At 37.0% G+C, this 20,312-nt stretch overlaps 1 protein-coding gene across 9 annotated transcripts in view; it reads right to left on the bottom strand.

Annotated features, from left to right (window-relative positions):
* sh3pxd2b (SH3 and PX domains 2B) overlaps positions 1-20,312 on the bottom strand; it is an 897,647-nt gene that overhangs the window by 38,744 nt on the left and 838,591 nt on the right. For 7 of the 9 annotated variants that reach the window (XM_005170288.5, XM_073935491.1, XM_021469251.3 and 4 more), the window contains exons 1-2: positions 18,725-18,971; positions 9,752-9,832 (exon numbers count right to left, since the gene is read on the bottom strand). The exons of the other annotated variants lie outside the window; for them this stretch is intronic. In XM_005170288.5, coding sequence (XP_005170345.2) covers positions 9,752-9,832; positions 18,725-18,796 — 153 coding nt within the window. In that variant the 5' untranslated portion in view covers positions 18,797-18,971. Of the gene's footprint in view, positions 1-9,751; positions 9,833-18,724; positions 18,972-20,312 lie in introns of those variants that run through there. 9 annotated transcript variants of the gene reach the window in all.

Raw genomic sequence — 20,312 nt, 5'->3', positions numbered from 1 at the left:
CAAATACATGTATAGAGATGGTATATAAGTATATAACTTTACTCACATGGGAAACGGAGGCCACGTGAATGGTTTGTGAGCACAATTAAGTGCACTCAGCATGCCATGCCATCTAATAATTGTAGGAAACAAGTCCAAAAGGCAGTTGACTGTGTAAAGCCACATAAAACAACACAGAAATACGATAAATATGCCGAGTTCAGTGGCTAATCTGCAGGATTCAGCTGAGGTGACGTGACGGCGACCAACGAGACCTAGCTGTCACTCAAGTGGCCACGCCCTTAATTATGCAAACTTAATATAACTTAATATAAAGGAAGCGGATGAGTTATAAAAAAAATTCACCCCCTCACAGTTGTCATGAAGGGTAATATTAGCTGTATTAACCAAAATCTTTTATTGTACCAGGCTGTAAACACCTTTTTTTCTGCTGTAAAATTGCCCATTCTAACAGTGGGCTCAATTGAAATTTGCTCTGTTTTGGAGCCAGGAGCGGCCAGGACTAGCGGAATTTTGGATGAATTGCAGTTTTAGTTACTTCCGTATTGGCTTCCTGAGGGAGAGCGGGAGGTTGCCGCTTTGTTGGAATGAGCAAGTTGGGTGATTCCCGCCCATCACCGTTTGATTGACAGAGACAACATAGCTAAAGAGAGCAGCACACAGCAGCGTGAGTGACGTAGCTCGTAAAGCGCATGGCAACATGTTTTAACACATTCAATCAGGAACCTGGTTGGAATCCAGCATCTGATGAACTCATTCCCCATACATGAGGCCTGTGGAGATTGGCTGAATGGATTCAAAAATTGTAAAGCTCAACAGTTCAACTTTAGTGGACTTGTAAAATGAGCTTATTTATCTATTTATTTAAAGAGTGGAGTGTTACTTTAATTGTGTGTATCAGACCCTTTAAAAAATAATTATATTTTTTGCAAAGAGTGACAAAAAGCTGAAAATGGTTTTTATGTGTTTCAAGAAATTGAATAACCTAGCTTCCAAATTCACGAACATCTGAACAAGGCTGAGAACGAATTAATGCGTGTATATTTTAGATGTGAATTTGGCAACTGTGTTTTACTGAGAAGTTCTACTAAACATATAAATATGAATAAATCAGTAAATGAGACCAAGTGCTTTTCAAAAACACAGCAAAAGACGGTAAATCTTTCCTTCATCAGTGGACTTGAGCAACTGAGAAAGTGAAAAGCTTGCCAACAGCAAATCTCCAGTAAATGCCGTTTCTAGCTTCGATTCCTTTATTAATAAATCCACACAATCTGCCTTCCTCTGCTCAACAAAGGGAACAACACTCCCCGCATGACATGCGTCTGTCTGATATGATTTACAGACATGCGTCTCTCTGGAATCCACATATGTTAATCACATCCATATGTCTGAGAGCCACGCCTCAGCTTGTGTTCAGCAAAACTTGAGCTGTTTGGATAAGTGAACTGCTGACGTGCAGCTGAATTAATGTTTATAATGATCTAAAAAAATGAAACTGCATCTACATGGGAATATCTTTACAAAAGAGCTTGGCTAAAAGCACTCGCACACACTGGAGCTTTTGATTTCAATGCACTTTTTCTTTAGATTTCCGTACATCTAAAGAATGGAGCACTGCGGCCAACAAAAACACACTGCTTACATCTACAGACTAAAAACTTTTTACACAACAATTGCTTGCGTTGCATGCCTAACAATTCCATACAAAACTGTTAATATATAAGTCTTATTTTATTTGATTTATTTATTGCATTTAGTCATTTAGCAGACGCTTTTATCCAAAGCGACTTACAAATGAGGACAAGGAAGCAATTTACACAACTATAAGGAGCAACAATGAAAAAGTGCTGTAGGCAAGTTTCAGGTATGTAAAGTGTAAGAGGTAAAACATTAGTAAAATTTTCCTATTTTTTTTATTTTATTTTATTTATTTTTTTGTAGTACAGTTGCGGAGGAGCCAGAGAGGCAATTGCAGATTAGTAAGGAAAGTGGAGACTAAATAGTTGAGTTTTTAGTTGTTTCTTGAAGACAGCGGGTGACACTGCCGTTCTGATGCAGTTAGAGAGTTCGTTCCACCAACTGGGCAGATTGAATGCGAGAGTTCGGGAAAGTGATTTCTTCCCTCTTTGGGATGGAACCACGAGGCGACGTTCATTCACAGAACGCAAGTTTCTGGAGGGCACATACATCTGCAGAAGTGAGAGCAGATAAGAAGGAGCAAAGCCAGAGGTCGCTTTGTAAGCAAACATCAGAGCTTTGAATTTGATGCGAGCAGCAACAGGCAGCCAGTGCAAACGGATGAGCAGCGGAGTGACACGTGCTCTTTAAGGTTCATTAAAGACCACTCGTGCTGCTGCATTCTGAAGCTGCTGAAGAGGTTTGATAGTTAGCTGGAAGCCCGGCTAGTAGAGAGTTGCAATAGTCCAGTCTGGACAGAAGAAGAGCTTGAACAAGGAATTGAGCTGCATGTTCAGATAGAATGGGTCTGACCTTTCTGATCTTATAGCATGCGAATCTGCAAGATCGAGCAGTTCTAGAAATGTGGTCAGAGAAGTTTAGATGGTCATCTATTGTTACTCCAAGGCTTTTCACTACTTTGGAGTACCTACTGTAATGAATCTTTACCTGGCGCTTTGCCACATCAATAACTTATGACTACATTTCATAGAAAGATTAATATAGATAAAAAAAATAAAAATCACATGATAAGAACAACTTCATATTTCAAAAAAGAGATGATACACAAAAAAATATGTACAGTAGGGGAAATAAATATTGAACAAGTCATGTTTTTCATTGGGAATAACATTTATAACGGAGCTGTTGACATGGAATTGAACCAGATTTTGGTAAAAACCCAAACAACCCAAACAACCCAAACATAAAAACACTACTGAAATGTATTTAACCCTTTATATAAAAGGCTTTTTGGTGATGGCAGCTTAAACATGCATATTATGTGGAGAATTGAGTCATATGCATTGCTCAGGTGTTAATTTTCATGGATTTTAACAGTGTAAAAATCTTGATGGCTCTGTGGGTTTCATCTATCAAACCTGATGTTTATTTTGTATTCTCTATTGGATTTGAGTCAGGTGATTGGCTGGGCTATTCTACAGCTTGATATTCTTTCTCTGAAAGCAAAGTGTTTTGGATCATTGTCTTGCTGACATGTCCACCCTGGTTTCATCCTCCTATTTTAGATGTTGAACTGAAGCAGATATTCATTTACACTGAGGAAGGGCAGAGGCTTGCTGAAGAGATTTCAGCTGCTGACAGGGCTTTCACTGCCTTCTACACCTCCCTTTCTTCAAGTGTACAATAGTTTTCCCCTGTGTCATTTCATTTTATTACACATAACTTCATTTGTAAACTAATTAGTTTTTTTTCTTTGCATATATGGATTTCTTTGGTTGTTACCAGCAACTGGGGAATACTTTAAGTTAACACCACCTTTGGAAATATGTTTCCAGAGATAAATGGTGATTTGTTCAGTACTTATTTCCCCTGCTGTAAATAGTATAAAATCAATATCAAACATAAAAATCACAAAAACTACATATGAAAAGTTAAATATTTGTTTTTCAATTCAATAACTGATACCTTAAAATGAGTTCAGGCAATACTCCTTTAAAAATATCCAAACTGTTTTCATTATAAAAACCTGGTCTAATAGTACTTAAACGTTCACATTCAAATAAAATGTTTATTATGTTTTCTGTCTAAAGTCATGAGGGAGTAACTGACAACCTTTGGAGAGTACAAAACGACGATACTTTGTTGTTTTCATTTATGTCAAGTGCACACCCTTGAGCAAATGTGAATTCTGAATGAGTTATGATAATTTTTTAAACCATATTGTTTGACAAGTAACATAAGACAGTTTGGGGTGTGAGTGTCAACAGATTAGATTGTTGAACAAAATGTACATTTAAGCCAAGCTAAAAAGAACTTATTTTCTTTGGAATAATACATAAATAAATAAATAAATAAATAAATAAAGAAATTATATTATATAGAACATATTATAACGTGGAAAAATTAACAATTTACACTGTAGTAGGGGTGACAGTATATCATTTGAGCGTTGATATTGCAATGTGTGTATATGCAGTATTCACATTGCAGGATTAGATTATTTATTAAAGATTAAAATATAAATATATATCTGTATATTTTGTATTATTATTATTATTATTATTATTATTACTAAATAAATGACCATGCTATTTTACGTTTGATTGACTTTGATTTTATTTCTGTACATGAATACTTTTATGTTAATTTGAACCAAGAGTAATTATAAGATAGTGTATCTTATTTCCATAGTACATTGATTACTCTTTTTATTTTTAAACCAAGCTAAAGTGTATTTCTTTTTCACAACTTTGAACTTATTGGATCAAGGTTTCACAGAAAAAAAAACCTAGACAGATGTTATGGAAGATTAAACCAACTTAAACAAAACAAGTCAAAACGGTCATTCGTGTAACAATATCCACTTCACTACTGAACTGCAGTAGTGGTTGTCACATGTAATCTCTGCATGTCCTGCCTCATCGCTGCTATGTGCTGCATCAGCACTTCAGTTCCTCAACAACTCATGCTTATTCGTGGAAAAAAAAGAAAAGAGGCAAAGAGTAGAAGAAACTGAGGGAAAGTTTAAGGAAAAGCCACCAGAGCAGGCACATGCGTCATAAGAGACAGACCTCAAAGAACGAAAACTATGAGTCAGTCCATGCAAGCGAATGAGAACCATTTGTGTACATTCAAACACTCTAGAAAAAAATGATGCATATGTGGACTTGTGGTCCGAATTTACATAAAACACTTTCCTGAATTTTTTTAATGCATATTTAACTTTTTCTTTAATTGTTTTGACTATCAGAGATTAAAAACAACAAAATTTCCCCATTTTGGACAGTTATAAATAGGGTTTGGGACATTTCATATGCTGCAAAACAGTTGCAGGATGACACTGTATGTCTTCAAAGAAATATAAAACATTAAAAGTATTTTAAATAGCCACTTAAAAGCTAAAAATGTGCTGTCCACGTATGTGGAAACTCAGGCCCTAGGAGGCTAAGGTATTAAAACCGCCAACATTTTCTGCTATACCAATTCTACGGTAGTTTTTTTGTTTGTTAAGTTTTTTAGTATTAACAGTATTTTCAGCAGAAAATATATCTAAAATGCCGTTTTAAATTGTAAATAAATCTGTGTTTTTTACGGTGGTTGAGTGAGCTTAATGTGCTGCAATTTAAAGCACATATAATTACAAAACAACACCTGCAAATTAAGAAGCAGTCTTCATCAGTTTGACAGCACACAAACAACTGAAGAAACGTACTGCATTTATTAAACACGCTGCATACTAATAAAACAACATTTTACATTTAATCGTGAGTTGATTTAGGCTAACAATTTACAAAAGACAATGGCATAGTGCAATCAGGAGATAAAAATAAACAAAACAAACCTTTCACCTTTAAAAGACCACCAACAACTTCACTGAACATCAGTTACGGCATAATAACGCATCACATCTCAGCAGGGTCCGTCATGTTTTTGTGATTTTGCTTTCTTAATTTTGTTTTTTGTAATTGCTTGTCTTTTCTTAAATTGCAGCACGATAAGCTCTCTCGGCCACCGTAGGTTTTAGACCTAACGAAGACAGCAGAAGTCAATGATTCATTTGAATTCTTTAACCGGACATGTTTACTGCTCCAAAATATTTTTAAAGTTTCTCAAACAAAATAAATTGGTGTTCAAAGGGGGAAAAAGAATATATTTTAGTGCAGTAATCACAATAGCGTGATATTTTTATCCGAGGTTATCATACCATCAGAATCTTATATCGGCCCATGCCGAGTAGACATTACATGAAACAATAGGTCATAAAAATTTACCTGAACGTTTTGGAATGAACCCGGTTTAATTTACAACTTTATTTTATATTTTTAATACTTTATGTAAATACTTAAATACATTTAACTATCTTACTATAGTTATTATAAGTATTTCGATTTGATTAAAACCATGATTTATAACTGTATGATATTGTTCATAATTCTCTGCAAACGTGCATCAGAGGAAAGAGTCACATTTAGCAGGAAGCTGTGGCTCACCTCACACTGGGGATTTTCTGACCATTTCTACAAATTCAGTGAATAGCTTCGTTTGTGCTGAGAGTTTCTAATAATAGTGGCTTTCCGTTATAAACTGTTTGCAGGTTTTTGGTGGCTACAGTTTTGAAGGAAGATGATTCAGCATGACTGTACACCGTCATCAGGAAGTTTAGATACAGTTTGGTCCTGGAGGCTTTGAAGTTGATTTCTTTGATCTTGGTGTGATTTATATTAAGCATTAAACTGTTGATCTCATTCTCAAAAACCTCAAGTCACGTGTGCTGTTCAGAAAACTCTTATCTTGATTTATATGACTTAATTAGAGTGGACAATGAAATGAAATATGAAGATGAATTACAAAATATAATGATAACTTTTGGGGTGTGCGCAAAACAGTTTTTTTTACAGTGGGTACTGAAAGTTTTCAGACTCCGTTAAAATGATCACTCTTTGTTATCCGCTTGTTAAGTGTGACGTCACGCAAAGCGGCTTCCGGGTCCAAGCGCTCTATACAACTGAATGGGGAGACTCATGAAATGGTAATAATAAACGTTTACAAAACGATTTAATACTTTCGAAAATCACGATCGCAGTTTATATGTCCATGCTTAATATCCGATGGCCAGAAAGTGATTAATTTTTTTATAAAATTGTTACATTTTTGGTATTTGTTATGCAGCAAGCCCAGAGATTGTTGTGTACACTATGATTTTATATAAAATTTACTTTAATGTGTGATAGGAATAAAACGTGATCATAAACGAATGATTTCTCCCCTCAAATGAATGGCGGCTTGGACCTGGAAACAGTATTACATACGTCACCAACACGTCACCACTTAACAAGCGGATACTGCAGTCATTTGTTAAAATCATTTAAGTTCATATTTTCCTTAATGTACAGACAGCACCCCATATTGACACAAAAACACAGAATTGTTAATAAAGAAAAACTGAAATATCCCATGATCCCAAGCATTCAGACCCTGTTTTTGGGAAAGTTTTTCACACCTATATTTTGGGATCCTCTGCTATTCCTCCTTGCAGATCCTCTTCAGTTCTGTCAGGTTGGATGGTAAACGGTGGTGGACAGTCATTTTTAGCTCTCTCCAAAGATGCTCTTAAAGGGGGTTTAAGTCAGGACTCTGGCTGGGTCATTCAAGAACAGCCACAGAGTTGTTGTAAAGCCACTCCTTCATTGTTTTAGCTGTGTGCTTAGGGTCATTGTCTTGTTGGAAGGTAAACCTTCGGCCCAGTCTGAGGTCCTGAGCACTCTGGAGAAGGTTTTCGTCCTGTCCATGAAGCTGAAATGCACCACCACAGCATGATGCTGCCACCATTATGCTTCACTGTTGGGACTGTATTGGACAGGTGATGAGCAGTGCCTGGTTTTCTCCACACATACCACTTAGAATTAAGAATTAAGTTTTATCTTGGTCATATCAGAGAAGAGAATTTAATTTCTCACCATCTTGGAGTCCTTCAGGTGTTTTTAAGCAAACTCCATGTGGGCTTACATGTGTCAGGCCACAATTCTGTCTCTGAGCTCTGCAGACAGTTCCTTTGACCTCATGATTCTCATTTGCTCTGACATGCATTGTGAGCTGTAAGGTCTCATATAGACAGGTGTGTGGTTTCCTTATAAAGTCCAATCAATACACTGTAAAAAATGGCCGTGATTTCAACGGTAAAAAACTGTAAAAATGCTACAGTACAAATCCGTAACCTGGTTAACGGTATGTTTCCTTAATATATACGGCGAATAACCGTAAATTGACTTTCCCAGAATTCCCTGCTTGGCACATCACTTTTTATGCATTTGGTTGACTTTAATATGGATCTTTTTAGTTGTTTCCCCATCAGTTATGTACATTAGAGATTTATATTACATCTAATGTTGATAGACAATGTTTATTTCATGACTATAATTTTATGTGTGTTACCATACTGGTGTTTAGTAGCTGTGTGAATGACACTGAGCACCTTCTATATGCTGAAACTCTTTTCTGCTTGTGGGAAAAGTTGATTGTGATTAGCATTGGCTCATTATGTAACTTCCTCATCACCACCTGCATGTGGGTATGCTAACATGTCTAACTGTGTAACAAAAGATGTGTAGATGTTGATCATTCAAAATACAGACATATTACCTCTATAAATTAATAAAATACGGTACTTTACCATAAAAATGAGAAATTACTTTTACTGTTTGTACCGTGTTTTTAACGGTAAAGTACTGGCAACCACAGCTGCCATTTTTTTACCGTAAATTTTACGGATTTATTTTTTACAGTGTAAAACCAAACGCAGTTGGACTTAAATGAAGAGAACCATCCCATCTCAACGATGATCAGAAGAAATGGACAGCACCTGAGTTAAATATAAGAGTGTCACAGCAAAGAGTCTGAACACTAAGGACCATGTGATATTTCAGTTTTTCTTTTTTAATAAATCTGCAAAAATGTCAACAATTCTGTGTTTTTCTGGCGCTGAGTGTACATTCATGAGGAAAAAATGAACTTAAATGATTTTAGCAAATGATTTCAGTACAGATACTATAAAATATAGGTATTTGTTGTTGTCATAGCAAGTCAACATACAGCATGTCCATGGTGTTGAATATCAATATAACAGGCTGCTTCTCAACAAAGGTTATTTCTAGACTAGAGTGTGGATGAGATCATGTCATTGAGCAATACATCATCTAAAACAGGAAGAATGACGATCACCGTCACTGTGATCACAATATGTCTACATTGTTTTAGCAATATGGGGTTTTTAAAGGAGGCTTCCACCATATTTAAAATTGCAGACTTTCAGCATCTGGTCAAAGTTGTTATATTATTTCACTCAAATATAATTTCTTTATACAACAACAAAGTTTGCAGAGGCTCTGCTTCTACACCAGTGTATTTCAATCCTGGTGTCTTGTTAGTTTACTAAAGGGCACCTATTATGCAACAATCACTTTTATGGGGTTTACACACACTTGTGTGGCTACGGTGTGTGAATACAACAAGCCACTAATAGTAAAAATGTAATAAATCTATTTTTTATAGTCATACTTGATAAAAACAGCGTTCAAAAAAACTTTGGTTGACATTCTCTCATTGAAGGTGTTATCAGAGGGGGAAAGCCCCACCTCCTCATTACAATTTTACATTAGTCTTGATTTGAATGCTTTGCAATCAAAAACGTCATTATAATGAAAGTCAATGGGGCAAAACAGCCCTCACCATAACAAAAGGGGAGTAAATCTGCATCCAGTATATTGTTGAGTTTAAAAAAATAAATAAATGAAAAAGCCATTTTCCCAAAATATGTGTCAAAATATGATTTGTGACCAAAAATCCTTCCATTTGCTGAAACACAGAGAACGTTTTGGTCAAATTAAGACTCAAAAATCACCAACAGCACATGAGGGTTAAACTCATGTTCTGGCATTAATATATGGCAATAATATCAGGATTTATGGCAGAAAATGGCACAAATTTGTCAAGTTCTCCACAACACCTAATGTTATATCATAATATTCTGACCAAACTATACATTTTACACTAATGTACTTGTTTTACTATCATATTAGTGTCATTGTTATACTGGAACCAGTACAAAACTCACCTGAAGGTCGAAAAATTTACTGTAGCGTCTGAAAATGACCTCAGTGCTGCCATCAGACCAAGCCACTTTGATGATGTAAACCTATAATAAAAAAAGAAAGAAAGAAAAGAAGTGTTAACTTATATAACACACTACCTGACAAAATTCTTGTTGTTGATCCCAGTTGTAAAAGCAACAAATAATAACTTGACTTCTAGTTGGAAAATTGGCAGAAGATCGATTTTTCTGATGAATCATCTGTTGAACTGCATCCCAATCATCACAAATACTGCAGAAGACCTGTTGGAACCCGCATAGACCAAAGATTCTCACAGAAATCCGTCAATTTTGGTGAAGGAAAAATCTTGGTTTGGGGTTATATTCAGTATTGGGGCTTGCGAGAGATCTGTAAAGTGGATGGCAACATCAATAGCCTGAGGTATCAAGACATTTGTGCTGCCCATCACATTACAAACTACAGGAGAGGGCAAATTCCTCAGCAGGATAGCGCTCCTCATACTTCAGCCCCCACATCAAAGCTCCTGAAAGCAAAGAAGGTCAAGGTGCTCCAGGATTGGCCAGCCCAGTCACCAGATATTAACATTATTGAGCATTTCTGGGGTAAGAACGAGGAGAAATTGAAGATGAATCCAAATCATCTTGATGAACTCTGGGAGTCCTGCAGGAACGCTTTCTTTGCCATTCCAGATGACTATTAATCAGTGATTTGAGTCATGTCAGAGATGTATGGATGCAGTCCTCCAAGCTCATAATGGAGTCAGACACAATAATCATTCTGTCTCCACTGCAGCAGGACTTTATATTCTATGCTGGACATTATTTCTGTTAAGTGACAAGACTTTTGTCCAAGCACAGTCAGACTTTACTGTCTTAATTAAATAATTAAAAATCAAAGGCATGATCAAATAAGTGTCATCTAGAGGCCTTTGTGTTCATATAAGCCACTTGTAATGCCAAATGATCAACTAGGAGCTATTATTTGCTATTCCTAAAATTTGGATAGGAGACAAGACTTGTCGTTGCATAACATGTAAAATGCTAGTCTGAAGAAATGCCATAAAACTACACAGTGAAAATATGTTTATTAAAACTAAAGTTAGTTATAGACTTTATTGAAACCCTAAAGAGTCATATCAACTTGTGTAAAATGAATATCCAATAAATGCCTCTCTTAGTTGATAATTATCATGACAAATATCAGAAAATAATCACACACAAATGTTGCTTTCCCAAAAGCATTTTAAAGACACCTAAATTATCTCAATGCAGTTAAAACAGCAATGCGGGAAGAACTTTTCACTGGAGCCATTGTGGGATGGCCATCCTGATGTTAGCTTGTTTACAAGGAGTCTGCTTCTCCTTCTCTGTCTGTAGTAGGGGGGATGGAGTGTTTTTGCATGAAGGAAGGCTAGTGTTCAACAGTTGCTTGCTTGAGCAATATAGCAATGCTTTATTTATTTATTTTTTAAGACTGAAATGTTAGTTTCAAATACTTCTAAAAATCAAGGGTCCTGATCAGCATGTGTTTTATGCAAACTTTTACAACACATGGACATGACCAATCATTTTTGTGGATGCAATATAGAACACATAAAAAAGCGTATTGTGCAGCATCTTTATCTCTACTGGAGGTATCGGTGTCAGTACGGTTAACTAGTAATTTACAACAAATTACTATAGTGTATTTTCATGTGGGTGTCTGACAGCTGAAAATAGATCTGTAAGCAGAAATCGCAGCCTCTGTTGTTTTTTACCTAGCACTTTTTAGTTAACATTTATTATTATTTATTTTTCACATTCTGATTCCAATGCCTCATTATTAAACTGTTAAAATGACTACAATTAAATGAAATATTCTTAAGAGTAAAGTATGATGTGTTTTTAAAAGAGCGTACTTGCATTGTGATGATATTTTATATATTATAGAATTAGTAGTCTTCAAATGACAATAATATTATTTCTCATAATATATTTAGGTGCAATATATCATACAACTAAAAATAGATATCGTGTTCGGTGCATTTAGTTACAAAGTAACTAGTTACTGTTATTAAATTACTTTCCATTGAAAAAAGGATTCATTTTCATTTTTAGGCTATTTAATTAGTTAATTAGGGCCAGAAAGAATCTGCGGACATTTTCTGCTAATTCTATGCAGAAGTTTTTTAAATATCTGCAGATTTATGTATAATCATTGGGAGTATCATAACTAAAAATTTACTATATGAAATAAAAAAATAATATCTTTTTTACTTTTATTTAAGGTTTTACAATGCAAATCCAATTAGATCCATTTGTTTGGTAAACAAAGCAAGTCTCACATAAAACATATCTACTAAAAGACAGAAAATATTACTTTACAAACTGTATAGTAAATGAATCATTCATTCATTCATACATTTATTAATTTTCTTTTCGACTTAGTCCCTTTATTAATCCTGGGTTGCCACAGCGGAATGAACCACCAACTTATTCAGAATATGTTTTACGCAGTGAATGCCTATCCAGCCGCAACACTGGGAAACACCCATACACTCTTGCATTCACACACATACAACCAATTTAGCCCACTCAATTCACCTTTACTGCATGTATTTGGACTCTGGGGGAAACCGGAGCACCTGAAGGAAACCCATGCGAACACAGAACATGCAAACTCCACACAGAAATGCCAACTTACCCAGCTGGGGCTTGAACCAGCAAGCTTCTTGCTGTGAAGCAATTGTGCTAACGCCCTAAATAAATCATAGTAATATTTCCATATTGGTCAATAATATTATTGAAATTAATTTAAAAACTGTATATGAACTTACACTTACACAAGTTAACAAACAGAATCAGCGACTGGCTAAAAATCGGTGGAAATCTGCAGAATTCTGTGAGCAGAGATTCCGTCTGAGCCTGCTTATAACACACTTTCCCTAACGACTACACAAATTCAACAGTTCTGAATAAATAGTTGGCGGTTCATTCTGCAGTGGTGACCCCTGATAAATAAGGGGCTAAGCCAAAATATAATAATTAATTGATTATTACAACGGTCATTTAAATACAATTTTAAAGATGTGATTAGTAATGAATTACTTTTTAGAAGGAACAACTTTTTTTCAGGAAAAAAGCGGCACTGAAACCCTGATCACATTCAGACTCTGGCTTACTAGATCACGCTGTTCTGCGAAATGCTAGTAAGGATGCCATCAGATTGTACACGACTCGCATTATAGCAGCTGTTAGTCCTGCCAGTTCCAGGAGGAACAACATTTTGTTTTTGTGGTGTTTTGTTCTGAATGACGTAAAACCTGATTGCTTCAATATATTTTTGTCTGAAACGACTGACTCATACTAACTGGAAGACAAACACAGAACCAAAACTAAGATCAAAACATCCTCATGATGTCTAGCTTTTCTGATCATCTGGCAAAACATGACACTAACAAATCAAGGTCATGGGTTTATCACAATGGATAAAGCACCAGCTACGCAGAGCATGATGTGCCAGTTGGTGATGGGAGGAATTCCCCTGCTTCTGACATTCAGGGGCCTCATGTACAAAGACTTGTAGGGCTGTAATGATACACCAAACCCACGATTCGGTTCGTATCACGATTTTTGACCCACGATTCGGTTCATATCACGGTTTTCTTTTCGTGGGGGGTGGGGAAAAAAAAGATTTTTAAAACTATTTTTAATTAAATAACATTTGAAAAATCTTTATAAACTGAACATCAAAGAACAATATTAGCTATGCAAATTATTAACAATATAAATAGCCATATATAAAATAAATAAATAGCCAAAGCTATATCACTTCTGTTTTCTTTGTAACAAAATACTGTTGAAAAACCAAACAGAACTAAACTCCATTGTGTAGATGGTTTAAGCATGTTGAAAATTCTTTTTCAATCAAGTTCTCTTAAACAGTAAATTAAATAGCTACTAGGGATGCTCATTTCTGTTAATTTTGTTAACCGACAACCGCCGCTCATTAATCAGTTATTAACGGTTAACTGGTCAGATTACTATTAATTTTATATTAAACAAATTGACATGTCTATTTTGTGTCTAACACATTAAATATTGCAATTTAAAATACTGATTTATTTTTAAATGCTAGCATATTAATAATAACAGAACAGAACAACAGAGCATCTTCACGCATCTGCAGTGTTTAGCACAGAAGAACAGAATAAACTAAATAAAATGAATAAAATAAATAGGACTGCCCTAAAGCCTTGTGTTGAATTAATACTAAAACATCGAGTACGGACAAAGCTGTAAATGTGTGTAAAAATCTGATGTATGAAACACTGCGTACGGGGAATCCCATGCATCTTTATACATCCAAATTAACGTGAAATTGAGCGCAACATCCAGGAGTGCAAAACTCCTCCCTGCCTCCTCCCCCTAATAAATATGGTAATGACTTCACTTTGGCAAAACCAAACGAAAAAGCAGAGGCATAAGCAAGCAAGAAGAGAAACTTCACATAATGTGAATTGGAGGTGCTCCTCTCGGAGGTAGACCGGAGAAATACTGTTGTTTGCAAGTTTGTCCTCCGGAATTAATAACAAAAAATAAAAAAAAATGTGGGAGATTTTAGCTGATGTGGTTAACGCAGTGGGGTCTGAACATCGCACTGTGAGTGAATTAAAAAAAGACATGGTCCGACGTAAAGGTGCAGGTTAAGAGGAGAACAGCGGTGCACCGTCAAAGTGTAGACCGAACAGGCTGAACTAAAGGCTGATTTATACTTCTGCGTCAAACGCCGGCGTATGCTACGGCGCAGACGCATAGCCCTTTGTCGTGGCCGTCGGCGTTGCTGACGTGCACCTCTCAAAAATTGTAACTACACGTCGCAACGACGCGTAGCGCAAGCTCTGTGATTGGTTGGCTTGGTAGCGCTGACGAGTCTGGGCGGGACCAAGAGCCGCGCGAATGGCGCGAGCCCAATGTAGCGATTGTTTACAAGTGTGGAGTCCCGTGAAGGAGCTCCTGATGGAAAGTTTTGTTTTGTGTTTACCTCATAGTTAAAGTTGTTGCACGTCCGCCGGTTCCTGCCTCAAAATGAGCGAGTTTGAGCCACTTGTACATCCAGGAAGTGTTCAGGAAAAGCAAAACAGCAGAGAAGAAACTCGACACAGAGGAACATTTACACCTCACTGCCCACTAGCCTTTCGGAAGTGTTAATGCAGACCAACAGAGACAGCGCGCAGAAGTATAAATGCACAGCCACGCGCATTGCATGCACCGTGGGTTACGCCGGTCACTTGATGCAGAAGTATAAATCAGGCTTAACACCCTTTGAGGAGAGAGTTGCCTCAATTGTGGGCGACACTTCACTGTCTGGAGTAGTATCCGTGTCTGTGGGAGACACAGATTATTATTAGAGGAACACTTTGTTAGGGTGGTATAGTAACACACCTTCGCTCCTATCAAGACATCGCCACCGGCATTTCAGCTGGCCAATCGCCCGCTCTACAACTGACCGAGTGCAAGAATGGGCAATTGTATCTGCACTCTTGGTCAGTTTATGGGTTGTTGAGGAGGGTTAACAGCCACGTCTTTAACGGAAAACCCGCTGTCTCTTGATATGCAGTTAAATAGTTACGCTCAATAAAAATAGAATAAAAAAACTTAGTTGGAATAATATCTTTAAATACATCACAATGTTTCCTCTAGGATTTTTTCCAGCTGTGGGAGCAGGCCTTTTTCACACATATCTACCAACTACCTGTGGCGTTTTTTCAATGACAAATGTCGTGTGCACAGTATTACAAGTCGAGATCGCATTTATGCAATACAAGCATGCGAATCTCTTTGCTTGCGCGCCGATTTCTTCTGCTCAAGCACAAAACTTCTTTCACGACCCCTCAAATATACGCTGCTCAAGCACAGATCTTCTTGTGCGCTCTCAAATAAATGCGGCTGAAGTGTGATTTAGTGCATTTATGTAACACGTATGTCTCTCAAACATTTATTAGACTTGCTAGAAATATTTATGAATGACTCCAATAGACCTACAGAGTGGTATTAATGTGTCCTGAAGTAAAGTGAAATGGCTATCCGTTGTGTTTGCTGGCCTCACGCTGGAGTTCACGCTGTTATAATTCACTTACCTTTTAATACGTTTTGGTGCTTCTTTCACACCCCCTCAAAATATACACTGCTCAAGCGCAGATCTTCTTGTGCGCTCTCAAATAAATGCGGCTGAAGTGTGATTTAGTGCATTTATGTAACACGTATGTCTCTCAAACATTTATTAGACTTGCTAGAAATATTTATGAATGACTCCAATAGACCTACAGAGTGGTATTAATGCGTCCTGAAGTAAAGTGAAATGGCTATCCGTTGTGTTTGCTGGCCTCACGCTGGAGTTCACGCTGTTATAATTCACTTACCTTTTAATATGTTTTGGTGCGATTACCACCCGCTATTAAAAAACACGCCTGCTGATTGTTTTGAATGAAAAGCTGTAGTGTAGCCGTGGCGGGATCAATTTTGGGGTGGCGCCCCGCCATGGAAGAATAAATGTAGCGGAAACCATGTAGCTGGAATAATATCTGGCCACCCATCGCGCTCCCTGCCACCTTGGAGCCTTCGGATTTGATCACTGCCATTGCCATAGACCAGGGGTGCTCAATCCTGTTCCTGGAGATCTACCTTCCTGCAGATTTCAGTTGCTACCCATATCAAACACACCTGCCTGTAATAATCAAGTGGTGTTCAGGTCCTAATTAATTGGTTCAGGTGTAATTGATATGGGTAGCAACTGAAATCTGCAGGAAGGTAGATCTCCAGGAACAGGGTTGAGCACCCCTGCCATAGACTAAGGGTTGTCTACATTTGCAAATGCTTTTATATGTTCTAATCACATAATTTGTAAAAATAAAATATATAATAATGTGTCAATAACCGTTTTTTCCAATTATAAATTAATAGCAATGTTTTTCACGTGTTGGTGTGATACTTTGTAGTGTGCAATTTAACACAATTGCCTCTAGGAGTCGCCAATGGAAATAAAACAAACACACAAGAAATGCACGTACGCCTGACATGAAGTTGTCGTGGACCAACGCACATGTTAATTTCATCGTAAGTAAATCCAAACGTGTGCGTAAAATCTGGTATACGCAAAGTTTTTGTGCACACGCAGCATTGATACATGAGGCCCCTGGTCACTCACTCTTCACTCCTAAAGATAAATTTTATTTCCCACAACTATACAGGTGGCAAGCATTTATAATTCCCAGCAGTTCATGGTTACTTTATAACCATTATTGATTGTTCGAAGGGGAAAAGGTACGCTGAAAATCTTAATAAGTTAACTGAACAAAATTAATTGAGTAAACTCGTTGCCTAAATTTAATTGAGTAACGGAGGCTTCCAAAACTTGCATATTTAAGTTTGCCGGTTTGGTAGATTATACTCAAATTGTTCAGTTCAGTGTGTGTGTGTCTGTGTGTGTAATTACATATATACTATGAAATTTTTTTTCAAATAAAAATAAGTAGCCATTTATTTCCATGGGTTTATGGTGAATATTTACACATGAAGTCTTGTTTTCTGATTTAAAAAAAGACCTTGCACTGAAAGGTTGCACATATTAGAATTGTACATTCAAGACTACATTAAAAATGACTTATTTTTTCACAGGATTAATTGTGATTTTGAGCTTACTATACTTGAAATTTTAAGTTTATGCATTTTCATTGTATATAAGTTAAATTAACTTATGACCAAAATGCTAAATTTTAAGTAACATTCATTCAACTTTACTTGATTGTTTAAGTAAAGACAACATTAGGGTTTATAGTGCAAGTTATTGGCAGAGCCGTCACAAGGACTGTGGCTAGTGTGCGACCACACAGGGACACACACATCTACATGGCATCATGCAAAAATACTGTAGTAACTGCTGATTAGGATGCCATCCACATATCATGTCTAAAAGCATGTGGAAAATGCAAGGCCACTTACTTCACTAAAATATCTTCAATAATATAGCACGTTATATTATCTACCAAAAAAGTTATACACAAGACTCTTTTATACACAAGGCTTTGTCTGACTGGAAAATCCAAGTCTACAGCTGCCAAAACAGTATTCGATACTTCAGATCCCAAGGTAGAAGAGAATAAACTCCGTGCTTTGGAGTGGGGTTAGGGGGTGTTCACACAACTTTTCAGGGTGTGGTGAACAGGACAAAAGGCCTCGGAGGTTTAGCAAAAGTGTTAAAACAGCTGGCTAACCACTTAGTAAACATTTCTTTGAAGAAACACACATACACTCACCTTAAAAATCATCAACAACAAAAACAAATCAGATACACTCAAAAAAAGCAACTTTTGCTGCTTGTCCAAACTACTTATTTGAGTCGAAACAACACAACCACTAATGTTTTGGGGAGGACAGCGTAATTGTTTTAAGTTCAATCCACTTAAATTTTTAAAAATATGATTAAATTAGCGTAATCGATTTGCGTTGGGACAACATGATGGAATTGTGTGAAACCCAGCATTTTTACAGGATAGATAGATAGATAGATAGATAGATAGATAGATAGATAGATAGATAGATAGATAGATAGATAGATAGATAGATAGATAGATAGATAGATTTATAACTGCCTTTGTTAGATTTGTGCAGATGTGAAAACATCTGGAGTTGCCCTTAATACCGCAGGACAGTTGTCTTTTTTTAAACCAAGTACTATAAACACACTTTACCTCACACTTCAGGTTTTAAATACTCTACAAAACGTACAAAGACATAGACATACAGTAAAAATATTGAGTATTTTAGCGTGTTGAGCTGATGTGTAACTTGATCCTCCTGATCACATCTCCAGCCTCTTTGTTCAGACAAACCATCGAAACAATCTCAAAATACACAACTCAACTCTTCCATCAGGACACAAAACCATAGCAAAAGTTAACTAAAGGTCTTTAAACATGTCAATAGACGCCGACTTACATAGTGTTTGTTGGGGTTTCTTCTCTTTTGCACGTCTTGAACAGTTACTTCTAGTACAGTCCGCCGCGGCATGTTGTAATAATCTCAGACTACACGCAGATACACGATCACGTTCAGACCCGCAGCGCTAAAAAGCTGATAAAAGTTTTCCGCGAGGATTTACGGGTCATTCGTTTATTTGTATCTCCGTTTCTGCGGGTTTAGAGTCCACGTCGGATTTCCTGCAGTCTGGACCAAGCGAACTCCCAGCCTATCCCAGCTCACCGACTCTAATTTAATTAAAGCTCTACGCATTTACGCATTCTACTATGGAAACGGTTAGCTCATGAATATTAAATACGTATCACGACGTTCGCGTTAGCGATTGGCTGAAAGGTAAGTAGGCGTTGGACAGCTAGCGAATAAATTATTGCATAAATGGTAAACGACCAGGTCATGAATATTAATCAGGTCACGTGGTTAGACGATTACTGGAATGCCCCGCCTAAATATATTTATATTAATGAGCTTGTCCTTGGACATAGTAGGAGTCGTCATTTTTTGCTCATTCGACACCAACCCAGTGGGACAACTTAAAGGGGAAGAGCAGACATTTCCTTTGACACAGTCACAGAGGTAACTTTTTTGTAGCTTTACCCTGGTTTGTTTTGTTATTTCTGCTACTTTTAACTTAATTTATTTAGTTTAATTAAAAAAAAATAAATGAACGGTAGGAATACCAAAAACACAAACCATGATGTTTTGTACACCACATTCAATGTTTACAGTCAGACTATAAATTATTCTGCATATAATATTTTAAAAGTTGTTGTGTTGTTGCACTTGTAATACAATTCAATTAATAAGTAATTTAATAAGTAATATAAAGAATTTGGTAGCAACTTGCAGGAAGAAGGTTGCTGGTTCGAGCCCCGACTGGGTCAGTTCCCCCCCATCCAAACACATGTGTGGTACAGGTGAATTGGGTTAGCTAAATTGTCTGTATGTGTGTGAATGGGTGTGTATGGATGTTTCCCAGTGACTTTGCAGCTGGAAAGGCATCCGCTGTGTAAAACATATGCTGGATAAGTTGGCGGTCTATTTCGCTGTGGCGACCTCAGATTAATAAAGGGAGTAGGCCGAAAACAATATGAATGAATGAATATAAAGAATTCTCACAACTTCCGGCCACAGCTGTATCATTTCTAGCAACAACCTCAAAATATGAACAAATCACATGGTTTTGTTATTATTATTATTCATTCATCATTCCTTTTCTTTTCGGCTAAGTCCCTTTATTAATCCGGGGTCGCCACAGCGGAATAAACCGCCACCTTATTCAGCATGTTTTACGCAGTGGTTGCCCTTCCAGCTGCAACCCATCTCTGGGAAACATCCACACACACTCATACACTACGGGCATTTTAGCCTACCCAATTCACTTGTACCGCATGTCTTTGGACTGTGGGGGAAACCGGAGCACCCGGAGGAAACCCACGCGAACACAGGGAGAAAATGCAAACTCCACACAGAAACTGACCCAGCTGAGGCTCAAACCAGCGACCTTCTTGTTGTGAGGCGACAGCACTACCCACTGCGCCACTGCATC

Source organism: Danio rerio, chromosome 21 (genome assembly GCF_049306965.1).
Source record: "Danio rerio strain Tuebingen ecotype United States chromosome 21, GRCz12tu, whole genome shotgun sequence".
Lineage (NCBI taxonomy): Eukaryota > Metazoa > Chordata > Actinopteri > Cypriniformes > Danionidae > Danio > Danio rerio.
The sequence above is the reverse complement of the archived record's forward strand: the minus strand, read 5'-3'. Positions and strand labels throughout refer to the sequence as shown.